General features: G+C 40.8%; 1 protein-coding gene across 1 annotated transcript in view; it reads left to right on the top strand.

The window, feature by feature from the left end:
- LOC144493065 (nuclear protein AMMECR1-like) overlaps positions 1–20943 on the top strand; it is a 141266-nt gene that overhangs the window by 60375 nt on the left and 59948 nt on the right. The window contains exon 2 of the mRNA XM_078211926.1: positions 18002–18112. Within this exon, the coding sequence (XP_078068052.1) occupies positions 18002–18112 (111 nt within the window). The remainder of the gene's footprint in view (positions 1–18001; positions 18113–20943) is intronic.

Raw genomic sequence — 20943 nt, 5'->3', positions numbered from 1 at the left:
GGGAAGAGGGAAATCAGTTTTGTCTCAAAACTGGAATAGTGTGTGGTTTTGTGAAGAATTCATAGCGACGTTCATTTTTATGAAGAGCAGATGCAGATAAATTGATTCGGGCGTCACAAGTTGGTAACGAAGGGCACAGGTTTAAGGCAATCGTTGAAAGATGCAGAGGTGACTTCTTTTACATAGTAAGTTGTCACCCAGAATACACTGCTCACAGTGACGGTGGAAGCAGTTTCAGTAATAACATTTGAAAGAGAACTGGGACAATTCTGAGGAAAAATATTGCAGTGCTTGTGGGCAAAGAGCAGGGGAGTGGGTCTAATTGCATAGTTTGACCAAAGAGCCAGTGCAAGCATGATGGAACAAATGACCTCCTGTGCCTTACCAATAAATCTACTGTAAATTCATTTTGTGCTTTCACGGAGTAAGCAGATTTAATATTGTATGAAATTTAAACAGATTTGAATTAGAATTATTTTATTTTCTGTTCAACAATATTGGTATTAATTTCTGATGATTACACCTTGCCTGTGGTAATCTAAAACCTAAAGATTTGTTCACAGCAAATGTAAATGAAAAATATATTTGGATGTCTGCATGGTTTTTAAGTGCCGTACTAATATTGAAAGGTACTGGCTGTGAACAAATTAATTGTACTTGCCTACCACTTTAGAAATTCGCTTAAGATGCAAATAAGTTTTTTAAAGTTTTCTCACTTTGTCCATTTTTTTCTTCAAAGTAGTTGCACAATTATAAAAGCTTTGTCTCCCTTCCCTTTACTGCCCACAAATTTATAGTTTTTGTCAATAGTTTCCCCCTCATATTTATCTCTTGAAATACCTCCAACCCCCCCCTCCCCCATCAACTACAATGCTTGCATTGCTCCTCTTGTGAAGGTATGCTTGGTATTTGGCCATGCCCATCTCCTCTTTCCATATGTAGGTTCTCTTTTTCCCTTAGTTATCGTCTTTATGTATTTATATCAACATCTTTAGGGTTTCCTTGTACTTTATTTCTTTTTAATTTCGGCCCTGCACTTTCAATAAACACTTTCTGTATTGGGCTTGGTGTTCAGGATGTATATGGGTGACAAGACTGCACCTGGAGGAAGCGGGTGAGTCAGCTACCCCAAACTCTGTCCTGGCTTCAACCCTGTTCAATTTGTACAACGATGACACACCCCTGTCTGGTCTTTGAAGTTTATTTGTGCAAATAACATCTTTCACACAGGCTCAGATTTTCCCGGAGCTGTAAAACACACTAAGTGACGATGTTGCAAAGCTGGCTGACTACTTCAAGATAGCAGTAAGAAGAAATTGTGCATCACCCTGAATGATCAGACACTGAAGTATGATCCCCATCCTGTTTATCTAGGTGATGTCCTTGACACACAATCCTCTGTTGCAGACAGCACCTCTATCAAGACTGCAGAAAAAAATTAAAATCGGCAATAACTTCCCCAGTAAACTGGCTGGTACTTCCTGTGTATCAAAGGCCAAGACCATGTACTCAACTGCAGAATACTGTCCTAAAACTGTACCAAATTGCCCACATCAAACTTACTGATTTGCAACTCAGCTCTACAATGTGCATTATCGCAGGTGCTCTTCGACATCTCCCAATATCAGGGGAATTGCCAAGGGCAAGCTGCTGACAACGGTGTATTCCAACCCAGCTTGCCATTATTCAAGGACCTCAACCCACCAGCAGTATGCCTTTCCTTGCACTACCCCATATTTAAACCCTCCATGCCAAGGAGTAACAGCCGAGGACCTAGGGGCAGGAGAATTGGCAAAGGAAAACATACGTCAGAAACACACTTTTTGTAAACCACTGCTCACCACCTGGCTTTGATTTTCCACTGACAGTGAGTCCTTTTAAACGGTCTCCTGACTTGGCAACGTAACATCAGTGACATTGCCAGGACCATCCAGGCTGCAGCTCTGGAGTGTCCAGATAGAGAATCTGGTGAAATGGTGCAAAGACAATCTCTCCCTCAATGTCAACAAAACAAAGGGGATAGTCATCGACTTCAGGAAGCGTAGTGGAGGACATGCCCCTGAATACATCAATGGGAATGAAGTGGAAATGGTCAAGATCTTCAAGTTTCTAGGTGTCCAGATCACTATCTACCTGTCCTGGTCTCTCCATGCCAACACTATAGTTAAAAAAGCCCATCACTGCCTCTATTTCTCAGTAGGCTAAAGAAATTCAGCATGTCCACTATGGCGTTCTCCAATTTTTATATAGAAAGCATCCTTTCCGGTTGTATCACAGCTTGGTATGGCTCCTGCTCCAACCAAGACTGCAAGAAACTGAGGGTCGTGAATGTAGCCCAGTCCATCAAACAAACCAGCCTCCCATCTATCGACTGTCTACACTTCCCGCTGCCTCGGGAAAGCAGTCAGCATAATTAAGGACCCCAGGCATATTCTCTTCCTCCACCTTCCGTCAGGAGAAAGATACAAAAGTCTTGAGATCATGTACCAGCCGACTCAAGAACAGCTTCTTCCTGGCTGCCATCAGACTTTTTGAATGGACCTACCTCAAGTTAATCTTTCTCTACACCCTGTATGACTGTAATATTGCATTCTGCACCCTCTGCTTTCCACCTCCCCTATGTACCCTATGAACAGTATGCGTTGTCTGTATAGTGCACAAGTATACTTTCACTATACCAATACATGTGACAAAAGTCAAAATGAGGTACCCTCATAAATGGTCTAGTAAACCATGCAGTTGTGTTAAACCGCTAAACTTCTGAAAGCAATGAAATCAAATAGACCACCTGGCATCAACCTAGACACCTGTTGACCCTGCAGAACTTCCGTACTAACATCTGGGGGCTAATGCCAAAATTGGGAGAACTGTCTCACAGACTAGTCAAAAAACAACCTATCATTGTCTGTCAGGTATGATTCCATGAGGATGACTGTGCCAGACATCACCATCCTTGGGTATGCCCTGTCATAGAATCCCTACAGTGCAAAAGGAGGCCATTCAGCCCATCAAGCGTACACCAACAATCCCACCCAGCCCCAATGCCCGTAACCCCACATATTTACCCTGCTAATCCTCTTAACACTAAGGGTCAATTTAGCATGGCCAATCACCCTAACCTATACATCTTTGGAGTGTGGGAGGAAACCCATGTAGACAGTGTGCAAACTCGCACAATCACCCAAGGCCACGATTGAACCCAGGTCTCTGGTGCTTGTGGGGCAGCAATGCTTGCCACTGCCTCCCATCTGGAGGACAGACCATCGATGGTCGTGACGGCGCAGCAGTGTACCGTCTGGAGGGAATTGTCCAGGGTGTCCTCAACATCAACTCTGGCCCCCATGAAGTCTCATGACATCAGATCAAACATGGGCAATGAAATCTGCTGATTTCCACATGATGGCCACTTCAGCTGATGCATCAGTACTCCATGTTGAATACCAGTTGGAGGAAGCACTGAGGGTGGTAAGGATGCAGAATGTACTCTGGCCAGGGGGGACGGAGGGACTTCTGACTCAACGGGTCAAATCCTAAAGGACTTGGCTACTAGACGGAGTCTGCAGCAGGTGGTGAGGTAACCAACCAAGAGGGCAAAAACCTCATCCTCAACAACCTATCTACCATAGCTGTATCTGTGCATGAGCGCATCAGTAGGAGTGACCACCAGTTATTTTCCCACCCGTTTTACAAGATGTATAAGTTGTGTGTTAGAAGTGGGATTCAAACCCATACCTTCAATTGGAGATCAGGACACCTGACTTGTCGCAGAGTGACTTGATTCCTTGAATCTGGCACTTTGTACCACTCAGCCTGCTGACACCGCCCCCCCCCCCCCCATCTCCTCCTTCAGTGCTTCCCATTGTTCTAACAGGTTTGCCTTCAAGTACCTGCTTCTAATCCACTTTGACCAAATTACATCATAGTTTAGGAAAATTGATGTTTCTCCAATTTTAAATGTTTATTTTTGACCTATGTTTGTCTTTCTCCATTACTACACTAAATAGATTGAGGTTACAATCACTACCACCAAAATATGCCATCACTGATGCCCCTTGGCCCATCTTCATTCCCTAAAACTAAGTTCAGAACTGTTGCTTCCCTTTTAGGCATATTGCATGCTGGCTAACAAAAATTCTTCTGATTTGCATTTAAGGATTTGTTCTGTATGTATCTTTGCACTACATAATAGGGTAGCTGAAATCCTCAGTGTGGTTGTTCCTTTCATTGTTTCTCTGTTCCAACCATTTGGCCTTGTTTGATCCTTCCAGCATATCGTGCCTCCTCAATGCTGTGATTTATTTCTTGGTGACGAGCCCTCCTTTTTAATCATCCCTCTGGTCTGAAAACCTTGCGACCAAGAAAGTTGAACTTCCATTCCTACTTTTCTTTAAACCATGTTTTGGTAATAATTGATACATTTCCAAATATCTATCTGTGCCCTCAGTTCATCTGCCTTTTTCAACAGTCTCCTTGCATGCAAATATGTACAACTAATCACTGAGCAATTCCGGTTTGTCTATTTTCGAGACCAATTCTTTCACCTTCCATACTTAATGATTTGCCACCTTCCCACAGCACCACCAGCAAAAAAACTCGGCTAAGAATTCATTTTCAACCAGCAGAGACTGGCAAAGCATTTGCTGTCAAATAAGTATCTTATTGCAACGGTACTAATTTAAGTACAGGATTACTTATTTTTAAAACGATCAAAACTTCTCACTCTGAAGAAGCTACATGAAGTTGTCCATGAGTAAGAATGGGCCAAGGAAGATGAATACAAATTTTATCAAGAATCTGGCTTTGTGATGTGCTTCTAAATATAGAAGTATAATTGGGAACTCTTTATCATGTTTAAAAGGAAGATTTGCATCTGATGGGCTCTATTATTCAAGGAATAAACACTCATTTGCTTGAAATCTATCTGCAATGATTTCAACACCTCTTATTGAAGAAAACAGCTCCCTCATCGTTACCGCCCACCCTGGTCCTTGCCAACCCCATTTCTCCAACTACAAAAGCTTTGTTCTTTAGTTCCCCTTGCCTTCCGTTGGTTTTGTTCTCCACCAACTCTCCCACCACAGCAATAGTCATCGCCGCCACCACCAACTGTTGGCAGTCGCATGTGTGTCATGTGCTCCAATGCTCCATGTGTCCTTGCACTAGGCTGTGCCCACCAAATGAAGTCACCAATTGACTTGGATCAAAATTCCGATCCGGCAGAAAGAATATTATAGGACCCATAGTACTCGGCAGAAAGCCATTTCCCATTCAACCCTGGTCTGACATTTAATGAGATTATGGCTGATCTGTTTGCAATTTCAACTCCGCTTTCTTGCCTCCCCCATAATCCTTGACTCCTTTGTCAATCTAAAATCTGTCTAACACTGGCTTGAATAAATTCAATGACCCAGGCTTCACTGCTTTATGGGGAAGAAAATTCAACATATTAATTACCCCTTTTTAAAAATTCATCTTATCTCAGTGTTAAGGAGATCTCTCAACTCCCCCCACAAATGGAAACCCCTGCCAGTTTCTACCCTATCAAGTCCTCCAAAGGATCCTTTGTTTCAATAAGAATATTTCTCCATTCTTCTAAACTCCAATGGGTGTTAGCCCAACCTGTTCAATTTTTCTTCATTGACTAAGCCCTTCAAACCATGAATTATCTATCCTGGTTTGATCGTCAAAGATGTTTTAATGTGTTCTCTGCTCCACCCCCAACCACTATCCTGGCTATTTGCACTTGGCTGATTTGTAAATGTTCTACCTGGTTGTAAGTGACTGGAAGTGTTATGCTCTAGGTATTCTAGCTCCACAGGAACAAGGTGAAAATCATAAATCATCTTTGTCTATGGGCTGGATATCCCCAGCACGCAAGACTTGAGATTTCCATTCATGGGTCTGAAACTGAACTGGTAGGCCTCTGAAAGGAAGCTTGTTGCAGGGATATCTAAAACATAAGTTTCAATGATTTTAGTCTTTTTGTTGCTGTAAAGTTTATTTGTTAGTCACAAGTAAGGCTTGCATTAACACTGCAATGAAGTTACTGTGAAATTTCCGTAGTTGCCACATGTTGGTGCCTGTCCGGGTCAATGCACCTAACCAGCACTTCTTTCAGACTGTGGGAGGAAACCGGAGCACCCGTGGGGAAACCCACTCAAACACGGAGGGTGTGCAAACTCCACACAGACAGTGACCCAAGCTAGGAATTGAACCCAGGTCCCTGCTGTAAGGCAGCAGTGCTAACCACTATGCCACCATGCTGCCTGTGAATGCATATTCAGCCTGGTCAAAAACGGAGATGATAGTTGGAGCCACTTTGTGAAGTGTTTGGGAAGGGTGATCATTGTGTGGGTGGAGAGAATAAATTCATCAACATGATAGATGCACATTGCAGTGTCTGACATAGCTGTGTTTAAGTGGATTTTCACTGATCTGCATTTCTGTCAGAATGGGTAAATCTTCATTGAAGTCAAGCAAAAATTCATGAAATTTCCTTTTATGTATGAAGCTGGCGATCCTACACAGTAATAGAAATGCAGATGCTGATCTACAAACTGGAACAGTTTTGTCTTGTATGTATAATTGACTATTCCAATTGTCAATTTATATTCCTATTGCAGATCTTGTTTCGCTAATGTTGCAGAGTGTTTAGAAATATCAAAGCATTAAAATGTGCAAGGAACAAGAATGCTGAACCGTTTCAAAATTGTGAAGCTGACACAGAATATTTCGGACTACCAAACCCAGGGTTTTTAAACCCTCAGTGATGCCTGTTTGAAATGTTGGTCTCATTCCATTTTTGTAACTTCAAAACAAAGTAGGATTTTATTTTCAAATGTCCTTTATTTTTCAACTAAGATCTGAATTTGTTAACCCCAACTGTTTGACCTGGATTAATCCACTACTTTGTAGTCAGATTTAGGCAGCTGGCTCAGAAAAGTAATGATGTATTCTCAGCATTGCTGTTTGTTTAGAAAAGAATCAAATGACCAAAATGCCTGTAAAGAGGTGTTAAAGTTTGAAGTGACAGTGACATGCAGCCTTTTATATTTGGTGGATTACTGATATATTGCATTGCAAAAAAAGCGCACAGTCCTTGATCTTTTCATAAAGCTGATTTTTTTTAAAAAAACATTACTGAATATATTTGGTATGAATGTTTGATCAGTAAAGTGGGAGAACATTTTTTAACTAAGTGATGGGGGAGCATGTTAAAAATTGACCAGTGGCCTTATGTGGAAGCCAAAAGACTTCTGAACACATGTAATTGCTCCAAATATTTTCCTGAAATAAGATGTATAACAGAATCCCAATGTATAGCCAAATCATCTGGGTAAGGTGTTCATATCAGAGCTTCATACCATGCAAGACAATGTATATCAATGACATTCCTGATCTGGATTCAAGGTTTCGTTCCAAGCTGTTAGTTTATTTCTCCCCCTGCACTGACATTGTAATTGTTTTGTACGGTTATCATTTGCGATTTTTCTGGTGGATTCCATTTTGTCTCCTTTTCTAGGAACCTGGTCATATAGGTTGTGAAATACACAAAGTAGTCTGTCCTGCAGGTGATATTTAGGAAATGCTGGACATAGGGATACTGAGAGCTTCTACAACTTCAACTCCAAAAAAAATGCCCTTAATCAAAAATTGGTACCAAGAGTTGTAACCTCCTGACTAACATCCTTGCAACCTTGCAGTTATCACCACTCTACTATGTTAAAAGATTGCTATTTATTTCACAAGTTGAAGATCCCAGCTGAAATTATGAGCCTAGGCAGTCTTAGACTTTCTCATAAGCCACGCAAGTTAACTCGAAGTACAAATGATGTGAATAGGCTAAAATTGCTTCAAAGGGCTGAATCAAAACTTTGAACTTTCTGTCTACTTTTACTGTCTTTCATTCTTGCACTCTATTTTTTTCGCTCTTTTCTCTCATTCTCATGCTCTCGCTTGACATTTTATTCTTTTAACACAGTTGATTTGTGAGTTAGATGGATAGGTAGAATAGTTCTTTCCCAAAGATCTTGTGTGTAACGTTCTTAAGAATTTATGGGTTTCGTTTTGGAGAACTCTTAATTATTTTGCTGAAAAAAGAAACCTGCCTGTTGCAGCTTTTTGTCTTGTACTCAACAGGACAGAAGCAAGGGAACATCAATTCTTCTGCATGCAAAAAGGGTGCTGACTGGTGGCAAATCAACTGTGGTCAAGGCATTGCTGAGGAGAATGCACCAGGGAGTTGGTCTTCCATGCCTTTGATTAATTCAGAAGAAATGCAATGCCTGTGTAGGTGCCTTTAGCCTTCAGAGGACAAACTCTTGCATGTGAATATGTCACTTCTAGCAAGTGTATATGAATCAGAATGCAAGCCCAACTGTTGATCTTAAATTGGTTGTTAGTGTAATTTTTGGCACGCACAGAATTGTTGAGCAAGTGCTGTCCAATCAACCAATCACATCTAACGTTAGACATTATGTTCTGAGTTCTGCAAACAAGTCTTGTTTGATACCATCCTCCAGTTGTTGGGATACACTGGCATCGCATCAGCAAAAAAATTGATAATACCACATTACTCATTTGAAATTCTTGCGTCTATCGTGATTACAAAGGATGAGATTTTCTATGCAACCTGCTGTGAAATATGCAGTGATGGAAGCAGCCCGCCAGTGGCCAGCAAAATCCTGCCGGCGTGAACAGCCAGAGAATTTCACCCAAGATGCAAAGCTTCAGCAGCATGTTTCTTTTTTTTTCCAGCAATACTCATTCCTGTACTATGGCGATATTCAAATAGTTCAACGTTATTAGGATATCAAATTACCTGTCTGTATGGGCCACATTAGATCTTCCTGATTTCAGCTGTTGCAGTAAAGTGGAGCCAGCCACTAGAGAATTTGAGAAACATATCCAGCAATTGGTAATTCAATTTCAAATTCCTTTCCTATTTAAAAGTTGGGATTCCCAACAACCATACCACAATGTTTCAAAAATTACGCAACACTTTTTTTCCCCCAAATACAATATTTATTTGCTTGGGACTATAATTCATTTCAAGGAATCAGTACATATGGTTCCCCTCCGAATCAAAACCCTTCTGACTTGGAGCTATGAACCTTCACTGTTGCTTCGTCAGAATCCTAGAACTGCCTCCCTAACAGAATTATGGGTATAGCTCTACCACATGGACTGTTGAGGTTCAAGAACACAACTGAACAGCACCTTCTCAAAGGCAATTGGGGATGGGCAACAAATGATGTCTCTGCCAGCAATACTCAAACCTCTTGAAGGTTTTTAAAGTTTGCATTTTTTCAGTATTGCACCTTCACTAAAAGTTGTGAAATTTGTGATTCCAGCAAGCTTTGCTAATGATTCGTTGTTTGCCAATTATCATTCAATAGATAATTGCATTCTGTAGTTTTTTTTAGTAGTGGTATCTTGCCAACAACTGCCGCCTTAAGAAATCTGATTTTTTAAAAAAAGACTCTTGTCCTTGTTCAAACTCATTTACCAAATCTAAATGATGTGAAATCTTTAATCTAAACATTACTTTTCTAAAAATAACGCATCACCTAATTATGGAACTGTACCACAGAGTTCTTTAGACCATTGCTTACTTGCATAGCTCTTTATAAATAACAAGCTTCTGTCTGTAATTAAAAAGCATAGATTTTCCATTTTCGAATCAGTTTATATTTGATCAAAAATGAGAATTGGTTCGATCCTTTCGAGCTTGTCAGGGGATTTACTCAGGGCGTCCCTCTGGGGGGGGTCTTGTATTCAGCTGATTTCAGCTAATACGCAGACTGGCGAAAGACAGTATGCAGTTAACGATGTTCTTTATTTGACCAACATATATTAGGAGAGAAATAGTCAGAGGATTCCAACTTCTCTCTCAAATCACATGAGCACAACAGATACACATTTCTGAAGATTCGAATTTCCCACCCAAGCTGGATGGTCCAATTACATTAATACAGTTTTATTTACTTTGGCCAATAGCATTCTATCTACTAGCAGAACTAGGAATTCATTGGGCAACCAAACACAGAAAATCTTCTACCCCCCCCCCCCCCCCCCCCCACCCCAATTGCCTAGTAACCTTAACTACGCAAATCCAGTAGGTTCGAGAGTTTCTCCTAATACCTGCAGGCCTGGGAACAATAAGGGAGTCATCTATCTTGTCTGTTTTCTGTCTCCTTACCAGTGGAGGCTGCGTACATTATTCCTTGTAGCTCGCAGCTGAATCCTCCTATTCATTTTCAAAAACCTTGGTAGCCTGTAGCTGCCTGGCCAACCCCTGATAATGGGGTATATGTTGTTGCTTCATTGTTTCAAAAGAATGTGGTCTGTCTAACTAAGCTTATATTGCATTATGCCTAGGGGTAAGTTGCTTGTTGGCAAAGCTCAAGAAAATACAAAAATTTAAATCTGTAATACTTTGTTCAAAAATGATTACATATGTGCTTATACAGACAATACTTTGTATAATATGTGAGGCACATTGTGACACCTTTGATATATATAAGGCACACTGTGGCCCCTATTTTTAACCAGTCTACTTTATTTTAATAGTCTTCAAAAAACAGGAGTTTCTGTATCCCCTGCTACAGAGCCCACTTGTCAATTGCAGAAAAGAGCAGCTAAATGTCGATACCATTCATTCGTTCTTTAGTGTAATTGTTCCATTTCCTGTCATGGCCAGATTTATTGGTTACATCTGGCAGTGTTTTCATTTGTTTTTTGTGTTTGTAGTTCAATTTCTAAATTAAGGTCGAATACATTTTCTCTCAACTTAGAAACATACTAATTAGGAGCAGGAGCAGGCCATTCGGCCCCTCAAGTCTGTCCCTCCATTCCAGTAGAATCACTGCTGATCTGATTGTGGCCTTGATACCATTATCCTACCTTCTCATGATACTGTTTTGGCTATCTTGGTCAAGAATTTATCTACCCCTGCAATAAAAATATTCATGATGTGGAGATGCTGGCGTTGGACTGGGGTAAGCACAGTAAGAAGTCTCTCAACACCAGGTTAAAGTCTAACAGGTTTATTTGGCAGCACAAGCTTTCGGAGTCTCGAGCTCCTTCATCAGCTGAGTGAGGACTTGTGTTCACAAACAGGGTATATAAAGACACAAACTCAATTTACAAGATAATGGTTGGAATGCGAGTCTTTACAGGTAATCAAGTCTTAAAGGTACAGACAATGTGAATGGAGAGAGGGTTAAGCACAGGTTAAAGAGATGTGTATTGTCTCTAGCCAGCACAGTTGGTGAGATTTTGCAAGCCCAGGCAAGTCGTGGGGGTTACAGATAGTGTGACATGAACCCAAGATCCCGGTTGAGGCCATCCTCGTGTGCGGAACTTGGCTATCAGTTTCTGCTCAGCGATTCTTTGTTGTGTGCCGTGAAGGCCGCTTTGGAGAACGCTTACCCAAAGATCAGAGGCTGAATGCCCATGACTGCTGAAGTGTTCCTCGACCGGAAGGGAACACTCTTGCCTGGTGATTATCGAGCGGTGTTCATTTGTTGTCGTAGCGTCTGCATGGTCTCACCAATGTACCGTGCCTCAGGACATCCTTTCTTGCAGCGTATCGGGTAGACAACGTTGGCCAAGTCGTAAGAGTATGTACTGTGTACCTGGTGGATGGTGTTCTCATGTGAGATGATGGCATCCGTGTCGATGATCTGGCACGTCTTGCAGAGATTGCTGTGGCAGGATTGTGTGATGTCGTGGTCACTGTTCGCCTGAAGGCTGGGTAGTTTGCTGCGGACAATGGTCTGTTTGAGGTTGTGCGGTTATTAAAAATATTCAGCCCGCCTCGATCACTCTTTGGGGAAGAGAGATGCACAGGCCAATGACCCCCAAAACATTTCTTGTCATCTCAAGACCCCTTATTTTTAAACTCTCACCTGATTCTGGTCTGTCCACAAGGGGAAACATCCTTGCAGCATTTACCCTGTCAAGTTCCCTTGGTCTTTTATATTTCAATAATATCACCTAATAAATCTCTCACCGAGATAATATCACAGACCGCAATCAGTAAGGATAGGCAACAACACCACCTCCACGATCAGCCTCAACATTGCTGCACAAGGATGTATTCTCAGCCCCCTACTATACTTCTTATACACCTTTGACTGTGTGGCCAAATTCCCTTCCAATTCGATTTTCAAGTTTGCTGACGACACCACCGCAGTGGGACAGATCTCAAAACAATGATGAGACAGAGTACAGGAATGAGAGAATCTGGTGAACTGGTGTGGCAACAATAATCTCTCAATGTCAACAAAGCGAAGGAGATTGTCATCCACTTCAGGAAGCGTAAAGGACAACATGCCCCTGTCTACATCAATGGGGATGAAGTAGAAAGGTCGAGAGCTTCAAGTTTTTAGGTGTCCAGATCACCAGCAACCTGACCTGGTCCCCCCCATGCCGACACCATAGTTAAAGTCCACCAACGCCTCTACTTAGAAGACTAAGGAAATTTGGCATGTCAGCTACGATTCTCACCAACTTTTATAGATGCCCTTATTCAAGGAAGGGTATAATTGTATTAGAAGTCATTCACGAAGGTTCACTCAACTGATTCCTGGGGTGAGCAGTTATCTTATGAGTAAAAGTTGGATAAGTTGGGCCTGTATCCATTGGAGTTTAAAAGAATGAGAGGTGTTGATTTGATTTATTATTGTCACATGTATTAACATAGTGAAAAGTATTGTTTCTTGCGCGCTATACAGACAAAGCATACCGTTCATAGAGAAGGAAAATGAGAGTGCAGAATGTAATGTTACAGTCATGGCGAGGGTATAGAGAAAGATCAACTTAATGCAAGGTAAGTCCATTCAAAAGTCTGACGGCAGCAGGGAAGAAGCTGTTCTTGAGTCAGTTGGTACGTGACCTCAGACTCTTGTACCTTTTATCACAGCTTGGTATGGCTCTTGCTCTGCCCAAGACCACAGGAAACTACAAAAGGTTGTGAATGCAGCCCAATCCATTGACTCCATCTACACTTCCCACTGCCTCAGCAAAGCAGCCAGCATAATTAAGGACCCCATGCACCCCGGACATTCTCTCTTCCACTACCTTCCGTCGGAAAAAAGGTACAAGAGTCTGAGGTCACGTATCAACTGACTCAAGAACAGCTTCTTCCCTGCTGCCGTCAGACTTTTGAATGGACTTACCTTGCATTAAGTTGATCTTTCTCTATACCCTCGCCATGACTGTAACATTACATTCTGCACTCTCATTTTCCTTCTCTATGAACGGTATGCTTTGTCTGTATAGCGCGCAAGAAACAATACTTTTCACTATGTTAATACATGTGACAATAATAAATCAAATCAACACCTCTCATTCTTTTAAACTCCAATGGATACAGGCCCAACTTATCCAACTTTTACTCATAAGATAACTGCTCACCCCAGGAATCAGTTGAGTGAACCTTCGTGAATGACTTCTAATACAATTATACCCTTCCTTGAATAAGGAAACCAAAACTGTACACAGTACTCCAGATGTGATCTCCCACTTTTGTATTCCATTCTCCTCCATAAACAACAGCATTCCATTTGTCTTTCTAATCACTTGCTGTACCTGCATACTAACCGTTTGCTGTTCATGCACTAGGATACCCATATCCTTCTGTACCTCAGGCTTCTGCAATCCCCCTCCATTTAAATATGCTGCTTCTCTATTCTTCCTACCAAAATGAACAAGTTCATGTTTTTCCACATTATGCTACATCTGTCTTTTTGTATTTGCAGACTCACTTAACTTATCAATATCCCTTTGCAGATCCCCCTTATTCCCTCTTCACAACTTGCTTTCCTACCTATCTTCAGGCCATCAGCAAAGTTAGCAACCATACATAGCCTATTGATTGTAAATTTGTTGCTTTGTCAATGATCTTCCTTCCATTATAAGGTCAAAAGTTACAATGTTTGGTCGCGATTACATAATCTGTAGTTGCTTGGATACTGAATCTGTCAGTGCCCATTTGCAACAAGACTCCGACAATATTCAGGCTGATATATGGCATGAATGTTAATTGTCACTTAAGTACCATCTCCAACAAGAGGGAATTTAACCATCTCAATGACATTCAGTGGCAATGCCATTGCTGAATCACAGAATACTACATTGCAGAAGAGGCCCTTCAGCCCATTGAGTCTACACCAATGCGTGAAATGTCCTGACCTGCCCACCTAATCACATTTGCCAGCACTTGGCTTAATTCCCCACTATCAACAACCTGAGTATTACCATTGAATAGAAACTGAACTGGACTAGCCATATGAATACTGTGGCTGCAACAGCCGACGAAGGAGCAGCGCTCCGAAAGCTAATGGTATTTGCTACCAAATAAACCTGTTGGACTTTAACCTGGTGTTGTTAAAACTCTTACTGTGTTCACCCCAGTCCAACGCCGGCATCTCCACATCATGGCTGCAACAGCAGTCAGAGTCTAGCAATTCTGTGGTGAGTAACTCTCCTGATTCGCCCAAAGCCTATCCACCAACTGCAAGGCACAAGTCAGGAGTATGATGAAAATAGTACTCTCCATTTTCATGGATGAGTGTGGCTCCAACAACAAAAAATTGACACCATCCAGAATAAAGCAGTCCTGATGCCCCATCTACCACCTTCAAAATTAATTCCCTCCAGCACCAACAAACCATGGCGCATCTACAAGATGCACCACAGCAACTCAAGACTCCTTTGACAGCAACTTCCAAACCTGTTGCCTTTACTACTAAGAGGACAAGGTGAGCAGATGCATGGGAACACCACTGTCAAATACCCCTCCAAGCCCCACACCATCCTGACTTGGAAATATATTGCCGCCGCTTCAATCACTGGATCAAAATCCTGGTACTCTCTACCTAACAGCACTGTGATTGTCCCTACAATAGGGTCTGCAGTGGTTCAAGCAAGCAACGCTACCTTCTCTAGGGTTACTAAGGTTGGGGAGTTAATGCTGGTCTTGCCAGTGACCCCGCATCCTATCAATGAATAAAAAGGCAGTTGAGGCCCCTGCACTGATCCATGTGTTACTCTTTCATAGTAATGAAATGACCCATTTCTGCTGACTGTCTCTGGCTGGCTAACTAATCATCTATCCGTGTTAATATGTGACCCCCTACACCATGAGTATTTGCTTTGTATAGGAACCTTTGATGTGGCACCTTGTCAAATGTCTCCTGGAAATCAAAGCACAGCACATCCACCGGTTATTAATTAAACACTATTTCCATTTCACAAAACCATGTTGACTCTGCCTGATTGCCTTGAGCTTATTCAAGTGCCCTGCTGTAACTTTTTAATAAATAGGTTCCAGCATTTTCTCTGACATTCAACTAATTGACCTGTATTCCTGTTTTCTTTCTATCAAAGAGAGGAGCTGCATTGACTATTTTCCAATCTGATGGGACCATTCCAGAATCTAGGGAATTTTGGAAAATTGAAACCGATATGTACTATTTCAGCACCTACTTCTCTCACCCTAGGATGAAATCCAATAGGACTTGAGGGTTTATCAGTTTTGAACTCTAGATTTTCTTGGTGCTTTTTGTTTGGTGATTTTAATTGATTTAACTGTCACCTCTTTATTCAGAATTATTACTGAAATTTTAGGAAAAAATATCTGCAGTTTTTCCTTGTCTTCCATTATTAATTCTTCCGATTGGCTCGCTGGAGGAGCAGCACTCACTACACAAACTTGGTTCCTTTTTAACTACTTGTAGAAACTCTTGCTATCTGGCTTTATATTCCTAGTTTTCTATTGGTCCCAATTTCTCCTTCATTCTTCTAATCATTCTTTGCTGTTCTTTTTATATAGTGTCTACTCTTATCTTCTAAAATGCTATGTATCTTTGAATATTTAGATCCCAGCCATTATCACCTTGCAGCCATGTCCCTGGCTGTAAGATTACACATTTATTTAATTTGCGTGCTCAATTCATCTATTTTGTTATGAATGCTGCAAACGTTTAGAAACAAAGCCTCTAGCTCCCCTTTTCTATTTTCCAAACTCTATCTTTATCTGCTGACTCACTTGTAAGTTTTTACACTGTCCCTTCTGGCCACTCTGATCATCATTTCTCTTTCCTACCTTGCTCTCTTGCCTTGCTTCTGTCTTTAACTTATCACATTTTCCCACACTTGATCCCTCGCTCCCAGTATTTAGTTTAAAGCCCTCTCTACCGCCTTTAATTATATGACATGCCAGAGGTCGCAGCATCCCAGTGGTACAGCTCCCACTTTCCCGAATACAGGTGCCATGAATCAAAAACCATTTCTCCCACATAGTCTTTGAGCCATGCGTTTAACACTCTAACCTTGTTTACTCTCCTCCAGTTTGCTTGTGACTCAGATAATCCAGAGATTATTATTACCCTTGAATTTCTGCTTTTTAATTTGGCTGCTCATACTCCCTCAGGAAAACCTCTTTCCTAGTCCTATTTATGTCATTGGTACGAACGTGGACCCTGAGAACTGAATCCTCTCCCACTGCAAGTTTCTCTCCAGTCCTGAGCAAGTGCCTCAAACCTGGGTCCTGGGCAGGTGACGTGACCTCCTGAATCTTGCTCTTGAGTGCAGAGAACTATGCCTATCCCTCAACTTTGCTATCATTACATTCCACTTAACTCTCCTGAAAGAATAGTTTGCTGTATCAGTGCCATAGTCAGTTTGCTCATTCACCTTGCAGTTCTGCTCTTCTCCGTATAAGATGCAAGAATCTTGAACCTGTTGGACAGTTGCAGAGGCTAAGGTTCCTACCGTCTTGATCCCATAACTGCCCCACTTGCAGCCACACCCCCGTCCCTGACCACTGACCCAATCGGAAGACCTTATCCTAAGGAGTGTGTTCAGTTATTTTTCCTTTTTCCTGATGCATCAGTGTCTGTAACTCAAGTCCTAGCTCACTGAGCCAAAGCTCCTCAAACTGCAGTACTTGTTGCTACCACATTTGCTCTGGGTCACACTGGTGTCCAGAAGCTTGGATGTGCTGCAGTGTCACTAGCCTTGCCATCTTTATTACGTGTTTTAAATTTATTCTTAATTTGTACTTAAATCCTACCACTCCCAGTAATCTTTACTATTAATAGTCCCTGCTACTACTAATGGAGCCATGCATTTACTAATATTACACATTTCAAAGATAAACAAGCAAAATATTCACCAATCGTTTACCTGTTTCCCTATGACATAATTCTTAAAAATCAGAATACAATAGGTCCACAGCTTTGACCAGCATTTCAACCCTCATGAGGCCTCTCCTCCTTCTGCCGTTTTTCAAGTCTTGCTGGACCTCCCCCTCCTGCCATTTTTTCAACTCTCGGGTCTCTCCCTTTTGCTCCCTCATGCCGCTTTTCAAGACTTGCATACTACCCAGCATACATTGGTATGTGTCAAGTGTCTCGTGGAAAATAAACTAATTTTCATTTTTTGCATCTTTTTAACCGGAAGCTTTGAATTGAAACGCTAAACTTTGAGGTGATTGTTTTAAGCCAACTAACTATAAAAGATGACTTAGCTGAAGGGAGGGAGGAATGTGATGGATTTTATACTGTGGAAGAGGTGGAGCAAAATCAAATGTCGGATAGGTAGATGCTCAGGAGAGATTTGGCAAAGATGTCATTGTCACAAAACAAAGGGAGTGTTAATGACAGTGTTACTGACGGCGTTAAAGACTAAAGAACGTGCTGATGGTACCTAACGGTCAGGTGACAAGTGTGTGTTAATGGCAAAACTTAGAAAATGGCAACATCATGTAGCTGATGTTCATGATAAGTACAATTAGTGGTAGTGTTTTGAAATTTAAAAGTGAATTGTAAAAGTTGAACAAATAGTTTATTAAAAGGAGAACAGTCAGATTATCTGCGATGCTTCAAATTTTTGAGTCAGGGTAAAACATGTATTTACTTTACTTGAGATATGAAACTTGAACAAAAAGCATTTATTACTCTAGTGCTTATGTGCTTAATTTATTTTCCAGCCCATTATTTGTGACATGGAAGATTGGCCGTGATAAACGGCTGCGAGGATGCATAGGTACTTTTTCTGCCATGAACCTACATTCAGGACTCAGGGAGTACACTCTTACCAGGTGAGCTTTTGAGGCTTTGTTTTCTTGTATTGTTTCAGCACTCGTATTATGCCACTTGTTTGCCAGCTACTCCCAACGCTACATACACTGGTACATTTATTTGAAGCGCTCTGCTTTCTGTCTAAAGAGTAAGAAGGAAATTAAATGGGTAATTAGTGTAATAAGTGGTCTGGATAATATATGGGGCTGTATACAAACCTAATTAAGTTAACCTAGTTTATTGTTTTGGAACAGCTCTGCCACTGTTACAATTTGAGCATGAAACTACTGGGTAAGCATATGGAAACTTGTGATTTACAAGAGTTTCTTTAAATATCCCTAGTACTTAAGGTGCTGATTGTCACTGATATTGTTGGAAATCTCTAGTAGGCTAAGTACAGGAAGCTATGATACAGATTTGTGCGTAGATATTGTCTATACAGTTCAGTAATCATAGCATATTTACTTTCTGCAATTGTATAATGCTAATTCATTTCAGAGGGTGCATTATGTACTGTTGCCTATGTTTTCAATTTTGGGAAGGAAAAGAATAGATTTTTTAATAGCAGCAGAGTCAGATTGGATTCATGCAGATAAGCTTGATACTAAAGTGCAAGCAAGGCTTCCAAGGAATTTGGCCATGGTGCATCTTGAAGGCTTAAGTCCACACCCAGAAGAAACCCATTTGGTTTCTCAATATTGTCCATTGAGTTCATGTTCTTTTGGAATCACCACTTGGTCAATTGCTTCAGAGACATCCTGTTACTTCACTTGAAGTACAAGAAATCAGAGCTATTTATATTTCTAATATTCACTCTTCACAACAAATACTGAACTGGCTTATTAAAATGTTAGTTGACCACAAATCAACTACCTTCTCTAGGACTCTATTCTTTTGTATATAAATGACTATATGTTGCTATCTGGGAGAAGAAAGAGGCAAAATTGTATAAATGATATCCTTAAATACTATAGTTGAAAATGATTTGTTCAATATCTGAATTAGATGCATTGGAGGAACAGCATTTGCATTGATTACTGAAATCTATTGTGCCCAGCTATCGATTGTAAATATTGCTCTAAATATTCAACAACAATGTAAATCTTCCGTTCTGAAGCTCATGGGCGGCACGGTGACACAGTGGTTAGCACTGCTGCCTCAGCACCAGGGACCTGGGTTCAATTCCGGCTTGGGTTACTGACTGTGCAGACTCTGCACATTCTCCCCATTTCTGCATGGGTTTCCTCCGTGTGCTCTGGTTTCCTCCCACAGTCTGAAAGATGTGCTGGTTAGGTGCATTGGTCATGCTAAATTCTCCCTCTATGTACCCGGACAGGCACCGAGTGTGGCGACTGGAGGATTTTCACAGTAACTCTGCAGTGTTATTATAAACCTACTTGTGACACTAGTAAATAAACTAAACATTCTGCATACATTGGCAGGTCATAATGTAAGTACCTAAATTGGGGTTAGCAGTGGGAAGTAGGAAGAGACTCGACCCTTTTGCCAGCATTCTTTTTTTCCAAAAAAACTTTTCCCAAAAAGATATAATCAATGTAACCACTGCATTGTCAAGGTAACTAGGGATGAGCAATAAAAATGTTGAACTTGCTAGTGATACCCATATCCAGAGAATGAATTTTTAAAAATTGATGGGAAGTTGAAAAATGGAGTCCAGTTCTAAAGTAGAAGCCTTTTTTTGAAAGCTAGCTTACAGTGCAACATTCTGCTTTAAAATAGATATTTCATTTATATTTCCATTAAAGCTATTAATACCCTCTGTTTTGAGATGCTTAGGTAGCTCACTTGTACCTGAGATTCAATCGTGACCCAGATGTAAACACAGCCTCACACTGTTTCCTCCTTTCCCATCCTGTCTGCCTCTGTGATCCACTGTCTAGTTCTCAATAATTGTATTTAAATATGGTAGCTTACAGTAGTTTTTAACAGCAATTTGCTCCATTGTCTGTATTGCTAAGTCTCGAGTTAACAGATCAATACATGCACTTCTCTCATTTTATTAGCAGTACTTCTCCTCTTTCTCTTTTGCCTCATCCCTCGGAAGTTGTGTGGGCTTTATGGCTTGTTTTGGTGCAGAATTTGTAAATGGCTGCTGATTTATTTTTTGCAGAGCTATACTGTATAGAGCGTGGATAGCTAGAACAGTGCCAAAAAGAAGAGAAAAATTAACTATCAAGTGCAGAATTAATGCAAAGATTCAGATTTTTAACAAAACCGCCAGTAGTTCTGGTAGTATAATTTTGTAGCTTGGTAATTCACAGATATGCCAGTGAAAGAATATTAACTTGCATGAGTCAATCCTTGAACATTTTGAACCCTATTGCAAATAATAATCGTCAAAGAATGCCAATGCTCTTCAGTAATTTGTAAAAAAGCCTTCGAAAAAGTCACCTCATGCTTATTTGTTCATTGCTCAACTCCATCTAGTTTTCCCAATGCTTGTAATTGCACTATTATCTCCCTTTTACAACAATTAAAAGTAAAGTTAATTAAAATATTAATGGCAATCATAGCTCCTTGTTACAGGTTACAGAATGACTTTGTTGTGAATTAGGAACATTTGTAAGATCATGACCTCTGATAACATCCATTATTGTGTAACGCACAATTTTTCAGAGTCTGTTTGAACCACATCTATACAAACCTAATGTTCCCTCGATTTGACCTGCATTCTGGTAAGTTTTTTTTAAAAATCCATCTGGGAAGACTGCATTGTTAATCGCCTTGGCAGCACCTGGAGTTTTTGATCTCCAGATGATTGTTGCCAGCTACCATTTTTAGAATGGAAGTCAAATGGTATTAGAGCTGAAATTACAACCGGCGTTAACTG

Source organism: Mustelus asterias, chromosome 4 (genome assembly GCF_964213995.1).
Source record: "Mustelus asterias chromosome 4, sMusAst1.hap1.1, whole genome shotgun sequence".
In the NCBI taxonomy this organism is placed as follows: Eukaryota; Metazoa; Chordata; class Chondrichthyes; order Carcharhiniformes; family Triakidae; genus Mustelus; species Mustelus asterias.
Note: the sequence above shows the minus strand (reverse complement) of the source record. Positions and strands in the feature narration are given on the sequence as shown.